The sequence below is a fragment of the Chionomys nivalis genome, chromosome 4 (assembly GCF_950005125.1).
Source record: "Chionomys nivalis chromosome 4, mChiNiv1.1, whole genome shotgun sequence".
In the NCBI taxonomy this organism is placed as follows: Eukaryota; Metazoa; Chordata; class Mammalia; order Rodentia; family Cricetidae; genus Chionomys; species Chionomys nivalis.
The window spans coordinates 57,108,133-57,133,729 of NC_080089.1; the positions used below are offsets into that span (position 1 = coordinate 57,108,133).

General features: G+C 49.0%; 2 protein-coding genes across 2 annotated transcripts in view; one reads left to right on the forward strand and one right to left on the reverse strand.

Moving 5' to 3' along the window:
- Window positions 1–3,810: 3,810 nt before the first annotated feature.
- Window positions 3,811–19,727, forward strand: LOC130873384 (cholesterol side-chain cleavage enzyme, mitochondrial). The gene is made up of 9 exons (XM_057768193.1): window positions 3,811–4,093; window positions 7,547–7,702; window positions 11,110–11,309; window positions 12,165–12,368; window positions 13,808–13,965; window positions 17,745–17,911; window positions 18,184–18,262; window positions 18,764–18,961; window positions 19,382–19,727. Exons 1-9 carry the CDS (start codon window positions 3,834–3,836, stop codon window positions 19,535–19,537), a joined length of 1,578 nt encoding a protein of 525 aa, XP_057624176.1. The 5' UTR covers window positions 3,811–3,833; the 3' UTR covers window positions 19,538–19,727.
- A 1,370-nt stretch (window positions 19,728–21,097) lies between these two features.
- Ccdc33 (coiled-coil domain containing 33) overlaps window positions 21,098–25,597 on the reverse strand; it is a 96,672-nt gene continuing 92,172 nt past the window's right edge. Inside the window, 9 exon segments of the mRNA XM_057768685.1 lie at window positions 21,098–21,252; window positions 22,029–22,142; window positions 22,511–22,597; window positions 23,209–23,266; window positions 23,268–23,395; window positions 23,758–23,905; window positions 24,837–24,931; window positions 25,017–25,148; window positions 25,337–25,428. Of these exon segments, the coding sequence (XP_057624668.1) occupies window positions 21,127–21,252; window positions 22,029–22,142; window positions 22,511–22,597; window positions 23,209–23,266; window positions 23,268–23,395; window positions 23,758–23,905; window positions 24,837–24,931; window positions 25,017–25,148; window positions 25,337–25,428 (980 nt within the window). The 3' untranslated portion in view covers window positions 21,098–21,126.

A 25,597-nucleotide genomic window follows, 5' to 3' on the forward strand; every position in this document is an offset into this window, starting at 1 on the left:
ACACAACTGATGGTTTTCTTCTTTAAAAAACTATTTAGTTATTTTTATTGTGTGTGTGAATGTTTTACCTGCATGAGTGTATGTGTTCCATGTTTCTGCATGGTGGTCTCAGAGGCCAGAAGAAGGCACTGGATCCCTCGGGACTGGAGTTACAGATGGCCAGTGAGCACGCCATCAAATCAGTGCTCTCAACTTCTGAGACGTCTCTCCAGACCCTTTAATGATTTTCTTATATCCACAGTTTTCCGGCCATCGGGACCATCGACTGGAAACCATTTTCATCTTCACTACCTAAAAAACCCCAATATTCTTTATGCATCACCCCCAAATTCTTCCAAATCCCCAGCCTTAAGCGGTCATCAATCTACTCTGTCTTTTATATGTGTTTTATTTAGTGTGTTTGTGCATGTCCTTGCTCTCCCCCCCCCCCGTGTGTGTGTGCGTGTGTGTAGGCCAGATGTCTACATCAGATGTCTTTCTCAATCACTGTTTACTTTAGCTTTTGAGACAGGGTCACTTACCAAACCTGGAGCTTACCATTTCGGCGCAGCTGGCTGAACCATAAGTCCCAGCAATTGTCCTATTGCCGTTTTCCCAGTGCTAAGATTATAGGTGCCCACAGATGGCCCCCAGCTTTTTTACATGGTTGCTGGAGATTGGAACTTGGGTCTCCACACCTATGCGGCAAGCACTTTACCAACTGAGTCATCTCCCCGCCCCCGTGTGTGCTTTAATGGATTGTTTTCCAGCAGACAAGAAAGGGAAGGCATGTTCTTCCGTACGAAACAGGTCTAGTGTAGAGGGCTGTCACGCAGCATCGCACATGGAAGGTGTGTTTTCTGATGACTACACTTTTCTCAGGTGGACTTAGTTCTGTTGATTTAACAACTCTCTTGGTGACTGCGGGGTGCATTCTGGGAAGGTGGTGGGTGCGGATGTGTGGAGAGGCTGGGCTGGACTGGGAGGATAGGTATGGGTTTGATTTGGTGGGTGGAGGGGTTGAAAGCCTAGCGTGCGTGCGGAGGAGGCACTGACCTGCAGAGCTTGTGGGAGCCAGATCTGCCAAGGTCTGGGAGTCAATCTATCATGGCCTGACCATTGCCTCAGAATCCTCTGAGTCAGCCATGCTGACCCAGAGGAACTGGATGAGGGATAATGAGGAATCAGGTTTTAAGGTGAAATTCCTGTTGCTTCAAATCTCTCCAAGGCCAGAGGAGGTTAAAACATCCTTCTCCTCCTCCTCCTCCTCCTCCTCCTCCTCCTCCTCCTCCTCCTCCTCCTCCTCCTCCTCCTCCTCCTCTTCCTTCTCTTCCTGCTCCTCCTCCTCCTCCTCGGCCTTGGCCTCCAAAATCAACAGGAAAGAAACCTCAGCAGAAGGCTGCTATGATTGGCAGCTGAGCTCAAACAGGACATCAGCGGGGAAGGCCCATCCCTTGATTGTTCCCTTGTGTCTCTATGGGGACGCAGAGACCTGATCCCTGCTGTACTCTAGTGACCCATGGTAGGTATGTGCCCCTTCCTAGGCCTCATTTTTCTCACCGTACAATGGGAGCTGACAGAAATGACCCTGTGACATCAGGCTGCCCAGCCAGTGGTTTCTGGTTTGCAGGGTGTGCCCTCATAATACCAACTGCCCTTACTTGTATCCGAGGTCCAGCTCTCAGCAACATGGTGAGGGGAAGCTTGAGGGTCAAGTTCCCAGCCAGGAGCAACTAGAACTTGAATCCCTACTGGGTTTCTAGTTCGCATTGTGACTCTGGGCAAGTGGCCATTTTGTCTGAACCTCAGTTTCCTCCTCTGTAGCTCAGGCAAAGTTTTTGAACCCCTCTGGTAAGGGCACTGTGAGGATGAAGAAGAACCATGCAAAACACCTTGCACACAGCAAGCATCCTGTCCTCCTGCCTCCGTGGGCCCTGGCTGCTTCTGTCCCCTGCCCCAGCTCCAGCCTGCCTTACCTGCTCCCTCCTACCTCCACCTGGCCTCTCATTTCCCTCTGTTTTCTGCTAGCCTGGACTTTCCTTATTTTTCTCAGAAGAAGGGCAGTGAGTTTCTGAGAAGAGGCATGGGAATTCACACCGAGACAGCCTGGCCCAGAACACTCAGCTGTTTTGATGAAAGCCAGGACTGTGTTAATTGGCCCAGTAAGTTGAGAGTCAGGTGGCTGCCAACCTGAATCAGCAGGATGGAACGTGAAGGGCTGTTGTCTTTGCTGGGACCCACTGTAATGAACTTCTGTCCCTTCCCTGCCCTATGTTAACACAAAGCTTTTCAGGGCCACGGGATTCCAGTTACCCTCCCAGTACACATTCACATTCCTCTCTGTCTCCCTTCCTACCCCGAATCTCTCTCATTTTTTGAGATAGACTTTCATATAGCCCAGACTGGCCTCAAATTCATAGCCACAGCTGATTGTGAGTCTCCCAGGCAAGCATCACTATGTCTTCTGCATTTTCTTAGCAGGCATGCCCTCTGTCCACAGTGGCAAACCACTCTCCTTCTCACGGTACCTAAGGAGAGCAAAAGTCGCACCAAAACTTAGCTTGGGTTCAACTCAATGAGTTGGGGTTTTCTTTTAAAAGACACCCTGTTTTTCATAAGAAGAATAATCTGTTAGGCAAAAAAACCCACAAATTTTTATTAGCCTTTTCATGGAATAACATCCAGTAAAATTAAAACAACAACAGCAACAAATGAACAGACAGTTGAACAAACCAAGAGCTAGGCTTGGTGACCATGCCTTCCATCTCAGCACTTAGGAGGCAGAGGCAGGTAGATCTCTGTATGTTTGAGGTTAGCCTGATCTACATAGTGAGTTCTAGGCTAGCCAGGGATACGTGGTGAGACCCTATTTAAATCAATGACAAGGGTGTTTGTAGCTCAGTGAGTTTTGACATAGGTAAGCATGAGCTGAAGGAAGAAAATGCCGAGCTGGGTGCTGAGCTGGGTGTGGTAGGGCATACACACCTATAATCCCAGTACTTGGGAGCAAGAGAAAGGTGGGTTGCCTAGGTTAGGTAACATAGTAAGATCCTGTTTCCAAAAGCAAAAGAGGAAAGAGCATTTCTGGTGCAGTGGTGCATGCAGATAAGCCCAGGACTCAGGACACTGAGGCGGCGGGATCTCAAAAGCAAGATGGAAATAAAGCAACACTTGCTAGTTCAGAGAACATGGAATATGTTTTGTTTGACAAGAAGAAAAAGAAAAGTAGAACTTCAAGAATGAGGGAACTATTCAAGATCAGCTAATAATCAATCATTCGTGAGTCCTGGGGCCATGAGAAAGTGGCCTGCTGTCCCACAGCTGGCCATGTGGTTAGTCCCTCCTGACCTATGACCTCAGGCTACTGCTCATCTTCCAGGATGTTCGTCAGCACCGGAATTCTACCTAGCGGCCAGCAGAAGGCCTTTTCCTGTAAAGCCGCGGGCAATGAGAACAAACCCAAGTGCTGAAAAGGACCTGGAGCCCAGAAGGAACTAGCGTCAGTCAGGAGGCTTAAGCCTCCTTTTCTTCCCCTGAAGGTAGAGATAGCAAACTTGCCTTTTAGGGTATCTAGAGGGTAGTGATCTTGGTGGCCCATAGGGTGGATGCTGATGTCAGAGGCCTGGAGTCTTCTGCCTGTGTTTGCTTATCCCGACTACAGATCTATCAGATAGAGCGTTGGAAAGTTCACTCTCTGAGTTTGGGAGGGGCTGTGTGGGCCCAGCTCTCCGGAGGAGGAGGGGGTAGGTCAGCGCTCCCTTGGCTTCTCTCCCGGCCTTGAGCTAGTGGTTATAAGTGTGGAGGTTAGGGGTAGAGACAGGCACACAGCGAGAAGTGGCAGTCGTGCGTACAGTATGCTGGCCAAGGGACTTTCCTTGCGCTCAGTGCTGGTCAAAGGCTACCAACCTTTCTTGAGCCCTACCTGGCAGGGGCCAGTGCTGACCATTGGAGGGGAAGCTGGCATCTCTACTAATAGTCCTCGGCCTTTCAGTGAGATCCCTTCCCCCAGTGACAATGGCTGGCTAAACCTGTACCACTTTTGGAAGAAGAATGGCACACACAGAATCCACTATCATCAAATACAGAGTTTCCAGAAGTACGGCCCCATTTACAGGTAAGCCTGGCAGAGGGCAGAAGCAGGTATATGGGAGACACAGGGCTCCAGACAGCTCAAACGTTCTGCTTGGGGTCTCAGACCTGTGTCTACGTTCTTTCATTTCTTCAAGCCTAGGGATGGTGGTTAGAGAAGCATAGACCCTCCCAATTTATGGTCCCTAGCTTTCTCCTTTCCCAGTTCCTTGCAGGAAGGGCTGCGAGCAAACACACCTCCAATGCCCCCCTTCACCTACCATCCTCCAGACAAAAAGACCAGCTGGCTGTCTCTACCTTCAGGGGAGAGCTAGGTTTAGGTTCCCTGACTACTGGCTAAGCTCCCACCCTGCTTCAGGGCCAACCTCAGCTCCAGGCCCTTTGTGACTCTACACAAGTTGGTTTCCTAAGCATCTTCTAGGAGCAATGACCTTGCGGTCCGTGGCTTCTGAAATCTCAGGGTCTGTGGCCTATCCTCGCTTAACAGTCCTTGTGGTCAGAAGTCTGTAGGCTACTTGTGGGCTTTTTTTTTCTTTTTTTCTTTTTGGAGCTACTTCAAGAGATGGGAGGTGCCACAGTCGTCAGGGAGCATGGAGGGTGATGCATTTCACCCTAAACGAAAAGATCCTTAGCTCTGCTTTCAAGCTGTCCCTGTCAGAGTGCCTTATTCCATCAGCTGCTCTAGCTCACTTTCATCTGAGTGTTGTGCTGTGTCACCTGAAGTTGGTGTTTTCGCCCCCACCGTATCCCCATTTTCTGGAAAGAGAAGGGACTTACCAAGGTCGTAGATCATCAGACTTAAGCAAATACTGGAAATCCAGTTTGTACATTGCCTTGCTCCACATCAGGGTGATGCCACAGTTTATAGACTGGAAGGTAGCAAGCACTAAAAGGGAGGGACTCAAAGCACCACCCTCATGGTCCCCTCACCCCCATACCATGAAGGCTCCTTGCAGTCTTTGGAAAATGGCTGAGAAAATCAGGGATGCATGAATGAATAATTGAAATCACATCCGTCCTTAACCTATATGGTCCTTTAGTACCACGAAGACTGACTACTGTGTGTGTCATGTGGAGTTGCTTCCCCAATGCATTCAATAGTTTTTCTCATCCCTCTATTTGGTTTATTTTTTGTTTGTTTGTTTGTTTTTCAAGATAGGGTTTCTCTGTGTAGCTTTGGAGCCTGTCCTGGTTGTAGACTAGGTTGGCCTCAAACTCACAGAGATCTGCCTGCCTCTTCCTCCTGAGTGCTGGGACTAAAGGTGTGTGCCACCACTGCCTGGCTCCTTTTGTCTTTTTAATATGATTTAAAATAGCAGTACAATAGACCATGTGTATGGACAGCTAAGTTTTGAGGACAGACTTTATGTGAGTGTTGAGCTCACACCTTTAGATACAATGTTCTAATGAGTGTCTGTCTTTCAGGTGTTCTGTTGATGTCAGATCGTTTCCTTGGGCTCAAGTCTCAGAAGTGAGGCTGATGATCCTCACAGCATTTCAGGGCCTTTTAGGATGTAGCAAATATGGGATTGGATAGTGGAAGCTGGAAAAATGCTGAAGGGGTGTTTTCTAGAGGCCATGAACAAGCTGAGGAAGGCCATGGCTTGTAAAGGTGGGCCTGGGCTTAGACTCTGATACAAAAGCTGTGCATTCCAGGAGAGGGATGAAGGAGAAAGAGGGAGAAATTAGGAGAGAAGGAACACACACACACACACACACACACACACACACACACACACACTCGGGAGACTTGAAGTGGGGTGATGAAATGGTCAAGAGGGAAGGAGCCAGAGATAGGAGAGAGGAACGAGAGATGGAAGGACAGAGATAGAGGGATAAAGGGGGGAGGGAGAGGGGAGAGAGAGAGAGAGAGGACAGCTAGAAAGAGGGAAGGAGAGAAAAAGAAAGAGGGAGGAAGAATAAAGAGGAAGGGAAAAGGAAGGGGAAGGGAAGAAGGGATGTCAGGAAGGGGGAGAGGAAACACCTAACTTGTGTCTTAAGAGTATAGATATTTGTTTTCTTAAAAATCAGTGGATTGTTCTTAGGAAAAAGGTGGTGTAAACAAGAGGCAGACTCTCCTGTGGCCTTTTAGTACTTGTGTGTGTGTGTGTGTGTGTGAGAGAGAGAGAGAGAGAGAGAGAGAGAGAGAGAGAGAGAGAGAGAGAGAGAGAGATAGTGGGGGGAGGAATGGGGGGAAGAGAGAGAGACTTACACACAAGTGTATTGCCTCAGAGCTCTGGGAGTTAGACCCTGTGTAACATCAAGGTGCAACCGGAAGACCGGCTTCCTCTGGGATTACTCTCCTCGGCCTTTAGACCAGTCTTCTCACCTAGACACCGAGTCTTTCTTTTTCACGGCTCTGTTAGAATCTGTTTCTCTTAGAAGGACACCCGGTCATGTGTACAGTTGTGTATTCCTGGGGACTGACTGTTAGAAGGACACCCGGTCATGCGTATAGTTGTGTGTTCCTGGGCACTGACTGCAAAGCGCTCTGTGGGCCCTGTCACCTGTCAGCTTCATCCATACTTGGGACTTGATTTTTTTTTTCTTCTGCAGCTTCAAACAAACTTTAGAGTCAAACATGACCACTGTAGCTCCTCCTGAGGGACCACTTCATGGACACTATCCTGCCTCACACAGCATACCCAGGAGCAGCCAAGCCCCGTCCCAAACCTTCCATTTGTAACCATGTCTACAAACTAAATCTTTGTCTTTAAACAAAGCTTTAGCTTAGATATTTGATTAGGCGTAAATATGTGTGGGGGGAGATAGGTGCGCACAAGTGCAGTTGCCCTCAGAGGCCAGGAGAGGGTGTTGGGTCCCCTGGAGTTATCCAACATGGGTGCTGGGGACCCAGCAAGAGTGGTATAGGCTTGGGGCTGGAGCAATGGCTCAGAGGTTAAGAGCAGTGGCTACTCTTCCAGATCTCCTGAGTTCAATTCCTTGCAACCACATGGTGGCTCACAACCATCTATAATGAGATCTGGTGATCTCTTCTGGCCTGCAGGCAGAACACTGCATATGTAATAAATAAATCTTCTAAAAAAGAGTGGTATAGGCTCCTAGTTACTGAGTCATTGCCTCAGCCCTGAAGTATTACGTGAAGGGCGGTATCTACACGGAGCTACAGTTCTACAGGGGCCGCTGGCCTGGAACATGGGAGATGCAGGACATTCACTGCAGGGTAACATGAAGTGTGCTATGGCTCCAAGTCCAGCAGGACAAGAAGATTCAGCATGGGTAGGCATGGATACAAATGGAAGGTTTGGGATGGGCTAGGCTGCTCCTGGGGTATGCTGTGTGAGGCAGGATAGTGTTCAGGAAGTGGTCCTGTGGAGCAGTCACAGTGGTCATAGGTATATGTGTCACGTTTGGCTCCTCAGCAGTTCCATGAGACTGAAGGCACATCTGTCTCCGTTTCATAGAGGAAACCGAGGCTGACCCAGTTCCAACTTCAGTCTCTCTCATTTTTTTCCAGGGAGAAGCTTGGCAGCGTGGAGTCTGTTTATATTCTGGACCCTGAAGATGCAGAGCTGCTGTTTTCATGCGAGGGTCCCTACCCAGAACGATATGTTTTGCCCCCCTGGCTTGCCTATCACCAGTATTACCAGAGGCCCATTGGGATCCTGTTTAAGTGAGTTCTGAGTGAACCCTGTGTGTATGGAGGGTGTTGGAGGGGGAAAGAGTGGGTCTTCTCATCTTCCTGCTCCATAAGGCGAAAGATGGTGATGGTGATGGTGATGGTGATGGTGATGGTGATGGTGATGGTGATGGTGGTGACGACAGGGAATTGTGCTGCCGACTTACGGGGAGATGTCAGGCTGAGGTTCTTCATGAGTGGTGAAGGACTTTGCCGAGTTCTCACTAATTGCTTTAAACATGAAGTGCCTCTTTATCAAGCACCTGCTGAGTGCCAGGCCTTGTGCCAGGTGTTGGCAGCACAGTGGCAAATAAAGTGGGGTCCTGACAGCCTGCAGGAGCTGTGAGAAGCAGCAAATCCATCAGTGAAATGTAGACACTGTTTTCTACCAATCTGCTTGTTGAAAAACTTATTTATATATTGATGGGGTTGAGCCTCGGCTCTGGTTCAGGTCCTGGGCGGGGAAGAGGTGGTTGGCACAAGGAAAACTTCTGACCACCAAGTGGATTGAACTCAAGTGGCCCTGAATAGCTCAAACCATATTTATTTATACTTAACAGAGTTTTTCTTACCAGGCTTACATGAACAGTTTTATTGTTGGCTCCTAGTTTTGATTTTAAGAAATACGTCATACTTTAAGGAATACATTGTAGTCATTATGAAAGCCCCCATTGTTCCCCCTTTATGCTTCCCCAAATACACTTTCCCACCCCCTTACATAACCATATTCCAGACAGAGAGTTCAGCATTTTTGCAAGCTTAACTAAATATGGAGCCAGACACATCCTGCTCGCACAGCGCTTATGTCAGCTGGCAGCTACTTGTGGTTACAAAATTAAAAAGTAATAGACACGGGTATAGTGCTTTAAGAACAACAATATTCAAATCCAAACAATTCTCTCATGTCTGCAAGATATGCTTTGATACACTCCCTTTTCTACAAGAGGGTCCCATGTCTCAATCTCTGTAAGAGGCAGACATTGATAAAGCTCTCTTTTCCCATCTCACTATACCATACTTCTTCCACCAATATGAGCTCCTGTATATGGTAAAGATGAATCCATCAATTCCAAAGTTTGCATTGTATTTTTTCCTCTTAGAGCATACCAGATCCTACCAATGATTCTATGGTTGGTGTCCAGGGAACTTCCTCTCAACAGTTGGTACTATGTGTATTCCTGAGGCTTTTTCCCTATTCTGTGTGCGCATGCCTTACTCTCCTCTCCAGAACTGTGAGACGTGGTTAATGTCCCAAGTGCTGTTTTCTCATATGTACCTAACTATCTCCATTGGGTCAGAAAAGTTCCTAGGATTAGGAATTCCAGATAAGAGACTTGAGAAATGTTAGCCCCCTGCTGAATCTTGGAGGAAAATATTTGAGAAAGAGTAGCATTTCCAGAGAAAATTACAGCTGTAGTATGAGGCTGACAAAGTAAAACTGAAAAACACCCAAAGAATCAATAATATAATGAGAGAGAAAAGAGTCTGTAAGCTGCATGAATTTTGCAAATTCCTATGCTGTCCCGTGGACTACTGAGAGTCAATTTCCATGTGTGCCTTGCCCCGAGGAAACCCACTGGACAGTCATGTGTTGATCTGAGACTAGGCTGCACATATCCTAACCATATATATATGCAAACACTATATATGCATATAACACACACACACTCACACACACACATTTCCTCTATATAGCCTAGAACTTCCTACAAGTTGCTATGTAGACCAGGTTGGCCTCAACCCACAGACATCAGCCTGCCTCTGCCTCCCTTAAAGATGAAAGACATGTACCACCACACCAATCATCATTGAAAAATTTAAATATGACTTGATCAAGGGCTGGCAAGGCCTTGGAGAAGCTGAGCTCTCTGGAGTAGCTGCTTCTCTCGTCAGCTGTGGAGGGAGCAGAAACCAGGCCTCCGTGTGAACAGTGCTTGGATCTTATCTCCTGAGACTGACTATTCCCAGGGACACGATGACTGTGATTTATATAGTGTTTCTAACTTTAGGGACATATGCCACAGAGTAGTTCCCCCAGGAGACATGGACTACAATGCTTTTCCTGTGAGAAAACATTAGAAAGCACAGAAAAACCAGGAAGCCTCCTCGCTGGTTGAGAGGATGGTGGACAAGAAGGTAGCATGTACCAGTCACCATATATGGACTTGGGTCCATAACAGAACTCTTCCGAAACGTAAAACTGAGTACAGAAGGCAAGTGCCCCCAAGTCTGACAGGTGTTTTAAAAATCTGGAAATAATTGTACACTTTTAAAGTATCTTTTAGGAGTATATTTAGATTCAGTAAAACCATACACAAAAACGGGGGCAGGGGCTCAGGCTAGGGAGCTGTCCAAGTGGCGAAGGTGTCCATGGAAGGAGAAGGTAGGCTGGGGTCATGAGTTTACAACATTCTTTGCGCCAAAGTTTTTATTATTTTTTTAAATCCATGTATGTGTGTGTATGTCTGTGTGAGTGCATGCCATGTGTATACAGGTGCCCCTGAAGGCTAGGAGAGGACACTGGGTCCTTTGGAGTTATGGTGCATGGTTGTGAGTTGTCCTACAGGAGTGCTGGGAACTGAACAAGATCAAGAGCCGTAAGCCATTTTGGCAGCTCACAACAACATTCTTAGACAAACAAACTCCCAAATTAGAGAAAGAGCTTCGCATAAGTTGATTTTTTATGTGTGTCATGAATTGAATTTTTAAATAAAAATTATATTTATGTGTGTACATACATGTGTATGTGTGTGGACACATGCACACCATTGCACATGTGTGGTAGTCTAAGAATATGTTGTGGAAGTCATGTCTCTCCTTACACCACGTGGGTCCCAGGACTTGAGCTCAGATCTTCAGGCTTAGTGCTAAACACCTTTACCTGCGCAGATCCTAATCTCAAGGTTTTCTTTTCATAAATGATTCTGAATAGCTAGGGTTCCCAACGTAGTGAATTCTCAGATACTTTGGGGAGAAAAGGTCAGTTGGCTTCACCTGTGTGGGAATGAGAACGATGAACGAGAAGGGTCTTCGATGGCAAGGTTGTGTAAGGATCAGAAGACAGAGGAATACATGGGAGAAGGGCTTCGAGGGGGGTCAACTCAGACAACTCAGAGTTACTTCAAAGGAGATAAGCGTTTCGGGTTCTTGGTGGTGGTGGGTGGTGGGTGGTGGCGGCAGCTGTCAGTGTGGAAGACAGTCAGGCTTTTTTTCTCTGTTGCCAGCTCTGGTCCATTCTCCTCTCCTAGGCCAGGGAGGGCGGGGAGGGAGCAGGAGACAACCGTGAATGTTGGGGAGTGGGAGAGACAGTGATGGTGCAGGCTCTGAAAACTAGAGAGCCCATCCAGTGCCTCTGCCAGGCCTGGACTCTGTGACCATGAGGTGGACATGTATTTCCCCAGGAAGTCAGAAGCTTGGAAGAAAGATCGAATTGTACTAAACCAGGAGGTGATGTCCCGTGACGCCATCAAGAACTTCGTGCCCCTGATGGAAGGTGTAGCTCATGACTTCATCAAGGTCTTGCACAAGCGCATCAAGGAGCAGAACTCTGGAAAATTTTCAGGGGACATCAGTGGTGACCTGTTCCGCTTTTCCTTTGAGTGTAAGGGTCTTACACTTGGCTGGAGGGAGTTAGGGCCAGGGAGCCAGCTTGCAGTTGTATGGGTTGGCTTCTTGAATATGCTCTACTGTCTGTCACCCAGGAGGTAGCCAGGTTCCTTTCATCTGACATTCATGTTGTGGGGGTCCCCCAAACATAGATCTTCCATGCCACCATCCTCCAAAAGCCAGAGCTTGGCCTGGTCCTTCATGCTGCTAGTCTCCCCCTCCTAGAAACAGACCTCTGAAGTTGAGCAGGACAGAGGAGGCCTTCATGGTTGATCTGAGCTGGGTGTGGAAAGACATCTAGAAGTTATTCGGACTGGGTAAGGTAGTCAGGCAGCTTAGACCAGGCAACAGTACATGCATGTGGCTTAGTGGAGGTCATGTGAGGCCTGTTGGAGATTTGGGGTACCCTGGGCATGGAATGAACTTGGCATTCAAATTCTTCATGTGGTAGTTGAGAAAATTTGAAGGTGGTTGTGATCTTTTAGCTCTAACAAGATTGAGTCCTGGGTAACTCAGACTGATATCCCAAGTCTCTCAGCTCATGTGTGACATAGTGAATTCAATCAATTACAAGGGGAAATCCCTCTTGGACAGTTTTGTCCTGATTCAGTTCATCCTGTACATGCTTCCCACAAAAGCATCCTTTTCGGGACCTCCCAATGAGGGACCTGAGTGCCTTCTTTCATCCTTCGGGGTTCAGGTCTCTGCTTCTTCGTTTCTTTGTTGGAGGAAGCTGAGGATGAAGGAGAACTCCTGCGTGTGGTGGGTGTGGGTGGAGATAATTCTGGGAGCTGAGGTTCTCATATAGCCAGGTTGGAAGGGGGTCTTCAGCTTCAGCCTCCCACTGCAGCCGTCACCAATGTCATCTTTGGGGAGCGCCTGGGGATGTTGGAGGAGATCGTGGACCCTGAATCCCAGCGGTTCATCGATGCTGTCTACCAGATGTTCCACACTAGTGTCCCCATGCTCATCCTGCCTCCAGAACTCTTTCGATTCTTCAGAACTAAGATCTGGAAGGACCATGCGGCTGCCTGGGATGTGATTTTTGATAAAGGTGAGGACTCCTCTGGCAATAATCAGGAAGTGGGGTCACCAAACAGAGAGTGCATCTAGCTGAATCCCTGGCTTCAGGTTGCCTCTTTGTTTCAAGATTAGTCAATGAGTGCTAATTTATCATTGAGGAAACTTCTGGTGAGCAGGGATGAGTGTCAGGGCTGAAGGCTGACTATTGGAGGTTTTTGTTTTTGTTTTTCTGGAGAAGGGGGAGTAAAGATGTCCATGGTGTTTCTTAACAGGTCTCACGACTAGGGGCTGGAGACATGGCTCAGCAGTTAAGGACACTTGCTGGTCTTAGAGAGCTTGAATTCTAGGACTAATTAGGAGGCTCACAACTTCCTGTAACTCTAGCTCCAGGGGATTTGATGGGCTTTTCTGTCCTCCACAGGCGCCTACACTTACACACACACACACACACACACACACACACACACACACACACACACACACACCAAATACACATGTACACTTCATTTAAAAAAAATAAGCCCTTAAAAAAAAACCCTTTTTAAAAAGTTGCTTGTTATCTATAGAGTTGATGGCTGGTGTCTGCGTCACAGTTGTCTAGTGACAGAAGGCTTAGGGGGAGAGCTAGGGCCTATTGAGAGGGGAAGGTTGATGGATAAAACTGCCTGGGGTGTGGGGACATCAAATGTCACCTTGACCATCAGTCCCTACAGAAGCTTGGGCAATCAACCAACTCCGCCCAGTCAGTAAAGTGCTTGCTTGCAAGTGTGAAGACCTGAGTTCAATTCCCAGGACTCATAGTAATGTTTGCTTGTACCACAGCTCCCAGTGCTGGGAGACTGAGACATGTGGCTTCCTGGGGTTCACTGGCCAGCTACCCTAGACACTAGGTGAGTTCCAGACCAATGAGAGACCCCACCTCAAAGAAACAAGGTCCTTGAGGGTACCTCTACATACATACATGGGCTCTCCCTCTTTCTCTCTCTCTCTCTCTCTCTCTCTCTCTCTCTCTCTCTCTCTCTCTCTCTCTCTCACATACACACACACACACACACACACACACAGTGGGGAAGATCAAGAATTAAATGACAAGGGCTGGAAAACTGGCTTGGTTGTTAAGAGTGCTGGCTGCCCTCTTAGAGGACTCTGGTTCAACTCCTAATCTACATGGTAGCCTATAACTGTCTGTGACTCCAGTCCCAGGGATCCAGCACCCTCCTCTGGCCTTCATGGACATAGCACACGCATGGTGCGCAGACATCTGTGCAGGCAAAACATTAACACACATGAAGTAAAAAAAATTAAGGGAAGGAATTAAATGACAAAACAAATATGAAGGGGTTAGTACAAAAATGGAGGCTTAGTAAAATGGCTGCCTACTGGTAGGGGTTCCGGACTACCAAGCCCCTGGCACCCTCCTACCCTCCCACCTACAGGGAGCCTCACTCTGTTCCTCCTCCTGCTCCACAGCTGGTGAATACACTCAGAACTTCTACTGGGACTTACGGCACAAGCAAGACTTCAACCAGTACCCTGGTGTCCTCTATAGCCTCCTGAGTGGTAGCAAGATGTCCTTCAAGAACATCCAGGCCAACATTACGGAGATGCTGGCAGGGGGAGTAGACACGGTGAGTGCTGTAAGGCCTGGCGTGGGCCTCCTGGTGCCCACATGCTCCCTTCCCCACCAGCTGCCTTGTCAGAAGCACTGCTGTTAATACGAGGGGCTGGGCACACGAGCATGATATGCTTCTCTCTCTTGGTGCCAGGCCCTAAATGGTAGTCTTTTAGAAGGGTAACATTAAAGTCCTGCCATGAACCTGTTTGGGGAGGCCGCTTGTTTGTTCCCGACTGTCCAGACCTGAAATAATCACTCAGAAACCATATTATTTACAATATTGTTTTGCCAATAGCTTAAGCGTATTTCTGGCTAATTCTTATATCTTAAATTCACCCATCTCCATTAATCTGTAATTCGCCACGTGGCTGTGGCTTACCGGGTAAAGTTCTGTCTGGTGTCTGTCTCCGGCAGGGCTACAGGGCCTCTCCCTGACTCTGCCCACTTTCTCCTAGCATTCAGTTTAGTTTTCCCACCTAGCTCTATTCTGTTAAGCCACTGGCCAAAACAGATTTATTCATTAACCAATAAATCAACATATAGACAGAAGGACCTCCTACACCAGGAACCAAACACTCTTCACAACCCATAGGGCAGGATCTGAGACTGACTCATCTGTGAGAAAGAAGGAATAACAGGTTCAGTTCCTGCATAGAACTTTGGTTGTTTTTGAGATGGGGGTTTCTGTAGCCAAGGGTGGCTTTGAACACACTATGTAGATAAGGTTGACCTTGAACTCTTGATCCTTTTGCCCCTACTCCCCGAATTTGGGGATTACAGGACTGCTATTACCATGTTCAATTTGTTAAAAAAAATATTTTTTACATGTATGAGTATTTTGCCTGCATATATATCTGCACCAAGTGAGTGCCTGGTGCCTGGGGAGGATAGAAGGTGGTGTCAGATCCCTTGGAACTGGCATTACAGTTGTAAGCCACCATAGGGTTGCCAAGCTTTGAATCCTCTTAGTTGTGGAGCCATCTCTCCTGCCCCACGTTTGATTTTATGCAGTGCTGAGACCAAACCCAGGGCTTCTTGCATGGTAGGCAAGCATTCTGCCAGCTGAGCTGCATTTCCAGACCCTTTGTGGTTTTCGTCATTGCTGTTTCAGATAAGTTCAGATAAGGCCTGGAATTCACTCTATAGGTCAGGCTGACCCTGAACTCATATCAGTTCTTCTGCTTTGGGCTCCCAAGTGCTGGAATTAGTGTTCTCAGCCCAGAGATAGGAGACTGTTGTCTTGGGAGCTTAAGCCATCTTAACAGCACAGTGTAGAAGAGTGGCTTTGACAACGGACACATTCTCTCACAGCTTGAAGCTAAAAGCCATATCAAGGTGCGAGCAGGACTGTTTCATTCTGAGGCTTGATGGTGGCCATCTCCCTCGTGTCTACATGTGGGCATCCCTCATGACTTCTGTCTTGCCTTCTTCCTCTTCTTAGGACATCAGTGCCTGGGCTAGAGCCTACACCCATGTCTCCCCTTTACCCCATAGTCTCCTTAGAGGGCATATCCAAATGCAGTCACTTATGAGATATTAATAGTTTAGATGATGCCGGCGGTGGTGGCACAGGCCTTTAATCCCAGCACTCGGGAGGCAGAGGTAGGCGGATCTCTGGGAGTTCGAGGCTGGCCTGGTCTACAAGAGTTAGTTCCGGGACAGGCACCAAAGCTACAGAGAAACCCTGTCTCGAAAAACCAAAAAAAAAAAAAAAAATAGTTTAGATGAAGACATGTGTATTTGTGGTTGAAGGAAGGGTGATAACATGACTGTCATATGTCACAGGGCTAGATGGCAGATGCATGCACAGCTACTGACCACTAGGAGAATCGAAAGGAGAATTGTTTGTGGGGATGGCGTTCAGTGTTGATCATGAGATTCCTCGCAGGGAGGCAGTTTTGATTCCAACTGTAATTGGGGTGGGGCAGCCCCATCATGACGTGATCTGCTTGCAAAGTTCCACTCTTGACATCTCCACACCATCTAAATGATTCTTATTTTGGTGTCTTCAGCCTCAAAGAGAAGAGTTAGCACAGGCCAACAAAGACCAATCGACCTTGTGTACCAGCTTTTACAGATGTTCTTTGAGTGATCAGATGATGTTTTTAGAACAGAGTTGAGCTAGAATCTGACTCAGAGTTGAAGGTTGCAAAAAGACAGTGATGTGGATGGAGACAGTGGGGGCCAAATTCTGGGTGGATCCTCCACCCTGCGCCCTTGAAACATATCAACCTTTTAATTTATCCTGTGTCCTGTTGCCCAACAGACACCAAGGCCCTGTGACACTGTGGGGTCTATCACAGTCATCTTTTCTTTATAGGTGAACAGTGGTACAGAGAGGTTAAACAGCTGGGCCGAGGCACACAGTTAGCAGAGTAGAATGAGCTACCTTGTTTGCCTGCTATCCTGGGTATCTATCCTGTGGCTGGCCTTGGAGGCTCTGAGATAAACACACTGGTGGTCAGTGTTTTCAAGGAGTCTATTTGCTTTCCGGGTAGATAAGGAATTCTAGGAACTTCCTTGGGGAAGACTCCTCAGAGTCTACAGTGTCTGTAGCTAGGGCACTGGCCTTGTATTGGAGAGGTCATAGGAGAGATGCTAGGGGGGCAGCAGGCACATGTCCATGGAGCCTCCATACTTCATCTGCAGGCTCTGAGGAGCCAGGACTTAAAGCCAAGAAGTAACTTGACATTGTTTCCACTTTTGTCTCTGCTGGGAAGATAGAGGTGTGCATATTTAAACCTTTTGGATAGAAATATGATCCTTGATAATGTGTCTACAATCTGTGTCCTCTGCCCCAGGAGGGAGTGTGGTCCAGGCTGAGGCCTCTGTCTGCTTAGTCTGCTGACCTGGGTGAGTCTGAGACTGTGGGGCTTGAGCAGGGTCACTGATGCCTCCAGTGGAAGACCAATGGCTGCAGCCTCTGCTTCTCGTTGAAGTTACATTGTGAATCCCAGTACGTCTTTTGCACCAACTGCAGCAAAGATGGAGAACAGATCTGTGGTCTGTCTTAAGGATGGTTGAGTCTTGTTTTCTGTTATTGAGGTGAATGCTGAGACTCAGTTGTCTCTCAGTGACACCAAAGGAATGACAGTCATTTCAGTGGATAAATTTCTTTTGTTTTGTTTTATTTCATTTTGCTTTTTGAGACAGGGTTTCTCTGTGTAGCCCTGGCTGTCCTGGAACTCACTCTGTAGACCAGGTTGACCTTGAACTCAGAGATCGGCCTGCTCTGCCTCTCAAGTGTTGGAATTAAAGGCCTGTGCCACTATGCCTTTGATTGGGTAGACAAACCTTACGGAAGTATAAATGTGATTTCTGGAAGCCTCTGGAGCCCTCTGGAAGAGGACATTGGCTGTGTAGCTGTTGGTTAGGAGATGAAAGAGAGCTGGGTTCACACGGGATGAAGGCAGAGGTAAATCCTGCTCTGAATATCCATCCCTTGGCATTAACTATTTTTGAGACAGTGTATCAGGTAGCCCAGGCTGACCTTGAACTTGTGTAACTGAGGATGATATCCTGCCTCCCAAATTTACCAACGCACCCAGTTTATATGGTGCTGGGGACTGAACTCCAGACCTTGTGCACGTTAGGCAAGCACGCCATCACAAGCTCCCTACCTGGACACCAAGAAAACCTTAAACATTGGCCTTTCAAAGGTTTTGCAACTGGTCTTGGATATAGGGGGTTGAGAGTAGAAGACAGGGAAGTTCTTTAAGGTAGGTCATAGACAATGTGTCACCTTGAAGTGATGGGCCTTCCTGGCTTTTGCAATCTTTGTATTTCCACCAGACATCCATGACCCTGCTGTGGAACTTGTATGAGATGGCACACAACTTGAAAGTACAGGAGATGCTGCGGGCAGAGGTTCTGGCTGCCCGGCGCCAGGCCCAGGGAGATATGGTCAAGATGGTGCAGTTGGTCCCGCTTCTAAAAGCCAGCATCAAGGAGACCCTGAGGCAAGTCTAGCATACCCATGCCTCTCCATCCCCAAGTCCCTGGGGAAGGGTTCCAGGGATGGGCTAGTGGAGGAGAGTAGAAATAGGGAGAAGTGTGGAAGGGGTGAATAGGACTGGGGAATGAGAACTAGAACCAAGTCCTGCCTTAGTTTCTCCCTGTAGTCGGGTGGGGGGGGAGCTGCAATGGTAGGTTGGTGTGGGAGTCAGGGTAGGGGATACATCCCTGTTCCAGGATCTGAGGCCATCTATCTCTGAGGGTCCTCTTTCTGCAGGCTCCACCCCATCTCTGTGACCTTGCAGAGGTATCTTATGAATGATGTGGTGCTTCGTAATTACAAGATTCCTGCCAAGGTAGGACTCAGGGGCTCTGCTAGTCACATGGAAGAGAGGAGGGAGCAGGTTTCAATTCTAAGTAGATGGTGGTGATGGGGGCTTCTCTCTGGGCCTTTCTTCCTGATGTTGGGGCATTGGTGGGGCACCCAGATGCGGCGATCTCAGTTTGCGTGAACAGTAGTTGTGGCAGTGGGCATGGTGGGTAATGAATTCTGGAGTTCAGGGCTACAAGGCTAACCTGGCTGGTATTTCTGGGTTGAGGTATGGCAAGGGTTGAGAACAGCATAGGAAAACCCCATGGGTTCTTCTTTAGCTTTGTGTATTCAGCCTTCATCAAGGTTCACAGAGGGGTAGGAGCCCTGTTTGAAGCTACACAGTGGGCAGAAGGCCCTGCCCTGTCCTGTCTTGGATAGCTGGGAAGCTAGGCTTGGAAGTAGGGTCCCAAGGAAGCTGGGGTTAGGGTTGTACTTGGAATGGTGGGGAGCTGGAACCACTCAGACTTTGTTACCTTGCTCCTAGACATTGGTGCAGGTGGCTATCTATGCCATGGGCCGAGAACCCAGCTACTTCTCCAACCCAGACAAGTTTGACCCAACTCGCTGGTTGGAAAAAAGCAAAAATAGCACCCACTTCCGGTACTTGGGCTTTGGCTGGGGTGTTCGACAGTGTTTGGGACGGCGGATTGCAGAGCTGGAGATGACCATCCTCCTCATCAACGTGAGTGGGACTCTGGGACATGGCAGCACCCTGGGAAGTCATCAACATTCCTCCCTCCATCTCAGAATCTAGGGAGTGCAGCCTCAGGGCTCACCAATCTATCCCAACTCCCAGCTGCCTCCTCATTTGGACTAACCTATTTCTTACCTATCCATTGATGTCCCTTGAGCATCTATCTATCTGTCCACACTCAGGAGGTGAAGTGGGAGACGTTGCTCAACAGATTAGTTAAGGTCAAAGGTAAAGTCATGGAACAGAGCACGCAGGACCCATTTAGACGTGGTGAGAGTGAATAATTTGTGGCATGTTCTTTAGCTCATACTCAACATAACAACCCTGCGTGTACAGATGTTGAGTGGGTGTGACCTAGGGGAGACAAATCCTCCTTTCCATTACTCAAGCCTACCTCCTCTTCTTCAGGTGCTGGAGAACTTCAGAATTGAAGTTCAAAGTCTCTCTGACGTGGGGACCAAGTTTAGTCTCATCCTGTTGCCTGAGAAGCCCATCCTCTTCAACTTCCAGCCTCTCAAGAAGGACCTGGGCACCACCATGATCAGTCAGGGTGACACTGTCTGAACTGCAGGCTGGAGTCACACGGGGCGATGGCCCCGTGGGGGCCTTTGGGCAGGTGTCTCTGTCTCCAGAAACACCTGCTCCCTTTGGATGGTTCTGAGCTCTCAGGGGCCACCTGCCTAGGTTATCTGGGTCCTCCTCTTCTTTATCCACTCTCTTCCTTTACTTACCCAGAAAGTTAATAAACAGATGAACTCTGCAGAGTGTTTTCATTCCTAGAAGATCTCTAAGACATTCATTACCCCCGTGGAGATGAACCCTGATCCTTGGTCAACAGTGGGATGAGCGGCATTTAGGAAGATGGGAAGCTGTTGTGCAGCCCAACTGTGACCCCCCCCCCCCCGCCATCAGTTCAGGAGTTAGCAGAATAGACACTAAGATCGCTAAGGGATCTAAATGAGATCTATCAGGAGAGGCTAGTACCATCAGTCCAGCAGTTATCAACGGACCCAGGGAGCTCTGCTGTGGGGACAGGGTGGCCAGGGAGATGTGAGTAATCCCTGTCCTCCTGTGTGGAATTGCATGTGATGAAACATCACGCCACTAAGAGGCTGAAGTGAGGTGATGGGGCCTGATAACAGAAGGCCAAAAGGCTCCACACCCTCTGCTGCCCATCCTGTGGGCACGCCCCAGGTCTGTTTTCTAAGAGCACAGGATGGAGTCTGCTCAGAATTTGGTTTATATGACATCTGTCTCTGTCCAGATATATCTAGACCCTCTGGTTCTATAACGTGCCATGAGCAGGTGCCAGATTCTTGCTAGCCCTTGGCTACCAGAGTCTAAGTCCTGTAGATAGGTGTGGAGGCCAGACCAGCTCCAAACAGCAGTCAAGCTGGCTTGGTTCTTTATAGTAAGACTGAAGGTTCTGGGTCCAGTCTTGAGCCCTTTGTTTCTCCCTAGTCTATGGCCCTCCTCCCATGTGTCTCTCTGTGTTTCAAGCTGTCTTTCTCTCTTCTCATTGGTGACTCAGAAATTTCAGTGCTGCAAAGGGTCTCCTTGCCAAGACAGATGCTTTGCATGGGATAAATGAAGAATGTGGAGGTCAGAGAGATTTCCAATCACCTAGAGTCATCCAGAATGCTCATGGCCAGAACTCAAGCTAACTGGGACCCCAGCCTTCATGACTTCCTGCCTCTGACTATATTTGCACACCATATCATCAACTCTTCCAGGCATGACGGGATATCCAAGTGGTGTCATAGGAAGGCTTCAATCGTTCTGTTCCCAGGACACTCTGAAGTCCTAAGCCTGAGTGAAAGGGTACCAGAAATGAAAAGGTATTGGGGATTGATGGGAAACATGGCCTCTCTCTTGTCTTGCACGAGCTTAGCTTCAGGCACCTTATTTCTGGTCTCCATGGTTTCCTCAGCACTCTCCACAGATATCATAGTGTTGGCTTTCTGGGTCAGGCAATAGGTACAAGGCAGCCTCAGCCCAGGACCCAAGCTGGATGTGAAAATAGCCGCTGATCCACTGCCAGCTGCCGCCCTCCAGGAAGGAGACAAATGCTTAATGAGTTCTAGCATTTACTAAAGACATCTTTAGGGTGGGGATGACTCCTCAGCACATGGGGAAGGAGGCCAGCTCCAGGCTCAGGTCTTCTGGGAGTGAAAGGTTTCAATCTTGGAGTTTGAGGGTCTGTTGAACTTCATGTCTGAGTTGGGCAGGGAGGGTTCCAGTTTGGAGAACTGTTGGGGATCCTTGGCCACTCCAGCACTCTATGACATACAATATAGAGCAGATAAGTACATGCCTATTCCCAGGGTACACTGCCTTGGGGCATCTTGCCTGGCAAGTCACGCTTCTGAGGATCCAAACCCAGCAGGCTGTGGCATTTTATCACTGCGGGTGATGCCTAATTCCTCTGGGTCCCTAGGACTACATGAGCTTGCAGAGGTAACGCTATGCTCAGGTTCTGTCTAGGGCTGGTAGAGCCTTGGCTGCAAAGTGCTAATAGATTGAATAGATTGAATGTAGGAGAATCAGGACCTTTTGCTGTAGGGTATGAAGTCTCCAGGGCTGGGCTTGGGGTGGGGGGCTGATGTGGTTGATCTACTTGTTCCTGGGAAGAAGGGAATGTGAATCTATCCCCAGTATTGATGTCATCCAAGAAGGAAGCTAAACAGAAATCTATTGCACTAGAAATTGTGTAGGAAGAGGTACAAGGTATTCTGCCCACGTGTGATGGCAGAGTAGAGCCAGAATGCTCTAGAAATGCCTGTGTAGGCCATGTCTCACCCATAGTTATCTCATCCTTGAGGTTTAGGAAAACTAATGGGGAAGGGGACACGTTGGCAGGCATTCCTGTCCCTTCAGATGAGTGGGGGAATGGAGGTCACTTGGTTATCCAGTTTGTTAATGGTGGGACCTCAACTCTAGACTTCTGATACTTGGCTTAAGATCTATCTCCCAAGTTTTCCTCAGGGCCTCATGATTGGAGGTTAGGATGGTTTCTGGCCTATCACCCAGGAACTTCTGTGTCAGGATCACTCACAGACTGGTCTATGATGATGGAGTTTGACGGGTGTCCAAAACCATGTTGTTGCTCCTGAAGCCGTAAGGACAAGTTTTGCTTCTCTCGTGCCCAGTGGCGAGCTGAGTCCTCAAGCTGCAGACATGGAGAGGGGAATTTGGAAAGACAGCAGTCAGCACAGCTCCTCCCCAAGAGCTAGGACAGGGTCTGGGCTTGTCCTCTGGGAAAAGGCAAAACCCTGGCAGTAGCAGAGGTGAGGAGTCAAAGAGGCAGCCTAAGACACAGACAGATCTCAGCAGTCCGCATGGAGTCCACACTCTGAGCGGCATCCACACTGGGCCTTCACTCTGGTCACAGACTAAGGCTGACCTGGTTACATAATGGGCCCTAATTGTGGACTTGTACATTGGGTCTAGACCATACTTGAATACTAAGCATTGCTCCTGGCCAGAGGCTACATTGTGAGCCTGCTCCAGGCTGATCAACTCCAGCATCTCACCTACCTGGTTTTCCAGGGACAATATCCGACTCTGAGCTTGTTCTAGCTTGGCCAGGAGGTTAAACTTGTCTGAAGTTCCACCAAGGAGATCCTGTGGGATCAGACGCTCACATGAGGCCTCAGCTGGGAGCTGAGGCCGTGACTGAGGAAGCCCCAGGTGCTGCAGGAAAACCCAGCCAGATGTGAGTTTTAAATTCAGTGGCAGACACAGCGCCTCAGTCCTGGGCCAGGGCCACTTCCTTAGCATCTGCATAGAGCTTGGTGTGCATTGTTCCCTATGCTGTTTCCCACTCAGATTAGAGACTCTGACATCACATAGATTCCAGGATGGCCTTGAACTCACTATGTAATGAGAATAACCTTGACTTCTTGTCCTCCTGCTTCCATCTCCTGAGTGCTGGGATTATAGGCGTGTGTAGGTTTATGCAGTGCTGGGGATTGAACACAGGGCTTCATATATGCTAGACAAGTACTCTACTCACTTAGCTACACCCCCAACTCACACCTAATAACATATCAGCTGCTTATGTAAAACGCACTAATGAACTCCCTTTAACACCAGGAGGTGGTTGATCTGGGAGTCTTTTTGTAGATGAAGGTTCAGCAAAACAAAAGATACCCATCTTTCATGTTTTACCTGTCTGCCCATGCGTTGGGACATTCCAAACAGAACTCACTTCCTGGATAAACACAAACACTCACCTGTGCCCTCTTGCCACCATACCTTCAAACATTGACTCTGGGTTTGTGTACAAAGGGTACTTGAAGTAGCCCCCGGGGCACCCACCTGTACTGGCAGGGTCTCTGTGCACGTGGAGTGGCCCGGGCCATTTGTGTCTCGGAGCCTCTCTGCCAAGTCTCCACCTGCTCCCAACTCCCTGGGATCCACCTGGGATGGGGAAAAGGGCTCTCCAAGGCTGCACCAATCCCAGACGGTTCTGAGAGGCCCATGGTGGGAGGAGGGTGTTCAAGTGGGAGCAAGCCAGGTGGTGGGTGGACCCAGGGTTCAGGGGTCAAGGGTGAGTTAGGGCCTTGCTCTTCCCAGGACGCTAGATGAGGGCAAGGCGTTCATCTTAGGAACATGAGCGCAATGAGTGCAAGGCATGAGTATGAGTTTCCGGTGCCACTGGGTGCTGGGAAACCCAGATTCGGGGCTGGATCTTTAACCTGGCTCATGCTGGGGATGATTGTGGGGTACATGCTGACCAGTGCCCGCAGGCTCCAGCCAGGGCTTGTGTTGGCGGCTCTTACCGGCAGGGCCTGCTGCTGCAGGATGATGGGGGCTGGCTGCTGGCGGTTCTTTTCCAACTCTGCCCGCAGCCTTGTGTTTTCGGCTAGCAGTATGGAGTAAAGATCGACAGCCACGTTCTCTCCCGTGGGGCCCAGGTGAATGCCAGAGGTGGTGAACACGGGGAAGGCTGTGAACATAGTCAGTCACAGGTGCTTGTGACATGGACTTTCTTGCCTCTCTGTTCCCAATTGCCCCAGCATTTTGTTCCATTCTGCTCCCAAGCTAGCAATGGCTCCCTTTTGCCAGTGGAGTCAGGTCCACGTCTCTCAGGCTGTTTAGGATCTTAGTTCATTGTTTTCCCTGTGTTCCTTCCTCCTCATTTGTCCTTGTATTTGTCTCTCTGGTCCTTTGATCTGGTTGTTGGCCTCCATAGACGCTAGCCCACATTCTAGGTGACTTAAGGAGCCCTGAGATGTTCATTGTTTTCTAAAGACTTTCAGACCCCCGGTGCCTAGCCATCAGTGAAGACTGAACCCAGAGCCAGGCATACAGAGATACTTTGGGGAGTCTCTCCACGTGGCCAGGGAGATGACTGGCCTGATATGGTCATTTTATTCTTTCCTGCTTATCAGAGCTGTCTGTTATTGACAGTTGTGCATAGTTGTGGTTTTCACCTATGGGGAAAATAAACTGATCCCATCAGAGTGGTTTTGTCTTTTGCTTTGTGGAGGCAGAATAGAAAAGATGCCAAGGGGGGCAGGGAGGAAGCAGAGGACATGGACACTGTGGCCTAGGAGGCCCTCCATCTGGGGAAGTCTTTCTCTGCTCCTGTGATTCATGGGGCCTTAACCCTAGAGGTCTGGTCTCTGTCTGCTTGGCTCACACAGTATCCTTGTGTCCTAAGGCATTTCCTGACAGAAGAAGGACTCTGATCACCATTGACACTCTCAGTACCTGAGAGAGGAGAGGACTAACACTCTCTCGGGTGTCTCTCTCCTGCTCACAGACACAGCAGAGCACTGCCCCCTCTCTGAAAGTCTTGTGAAGCTGGGGGGCTCCAGGGTGGGACAACAAGCTGGGAAGTCATTTACTCCGAGATCTACCTTGGGGCTTCCCCTGCGGCCTGCTCGACGGTGCCGGCTCCTTCCTCTCACGAAGCCTCTCTTCCAGTACCTGCTCCATTTTCTCAATCACCTGATGACAGAGACCAAGGCTGGGCTGGCCCCAGAGCTCCACAACCTCTAGGCTGCAGCACCTCCTGGGCAGCCCCAGCACCTGCCTTCTCCTGGTGCCTCACGGTGTCCTCCAGAGCCTTCATCTTCTGCAGCTTGTCCTGGTACCGCTTCAGTTGTGCGGCCTGCGGCTGCTGGGCCTGGTACAGAAGCAGCAACTCCTTCTCTCGATCATTTTTCTGCAGGATGGAGGCGAATGGGTGCCTGGGAGTTATCCCAGTCACAAGGGTGCACGTGGCATCCTGCTGACCCCTGCGCAGCCGGCCAGGTTCCCTCCCCACCGTGTGCTTTCTTTCTGCTCTGGAACATTTCCCAGAACTTTGCTCAGTGGTGGCACTGTCCCCCTGGCCACCAAGCCTTGGCTCACCCGAATCAGCTCGTTCTGCAGGTGTTGCACCCTGTCTCGCAGCCTCTTTATGTCCAGTTCACTCAGCAGTAGCCTCTGCTTCATGGACACTGCTGGGGTGGAAAGAAGCTGGCTTGAGAGCAGATGGAGGCAAGGGTACCCAGCCCTGGCACTTGACTCAGGATTGTACTTTCTGTTCCCCCCTCCCCCCCTAGGATGCTATAGCTGGGCAGATTGTGCAAGTTTGTCTACAGGGAGGAGCAGGAGGGGTAGGGGACTTGT

Bases quoted from the DNA above. Each gene is read 5' to 3' on its own strand.
- LOC130873384 (XM_057768193.1), top strand. From the start codon at position 3,834: ATGCTGGCCAAGGGACTTTCCTTGCGCTCAGTGCTGGTCAAAGGCTAC. The intron at 17,912-18,183 runs GCAAGTCTAGCA...CTCTTTCTGCAG, and splicing joins AGCATCAAGGAGACCCTGAG to GCTCCACCCCATCTCTGTGA. The intron at 18,962-19,381 runs GTGAGTGGGACT...CCTCTTCTTCAG, and splicing joins TGACCATCCTCCTCATCAAC to GTGCTGGAGAACTTCAGAAT.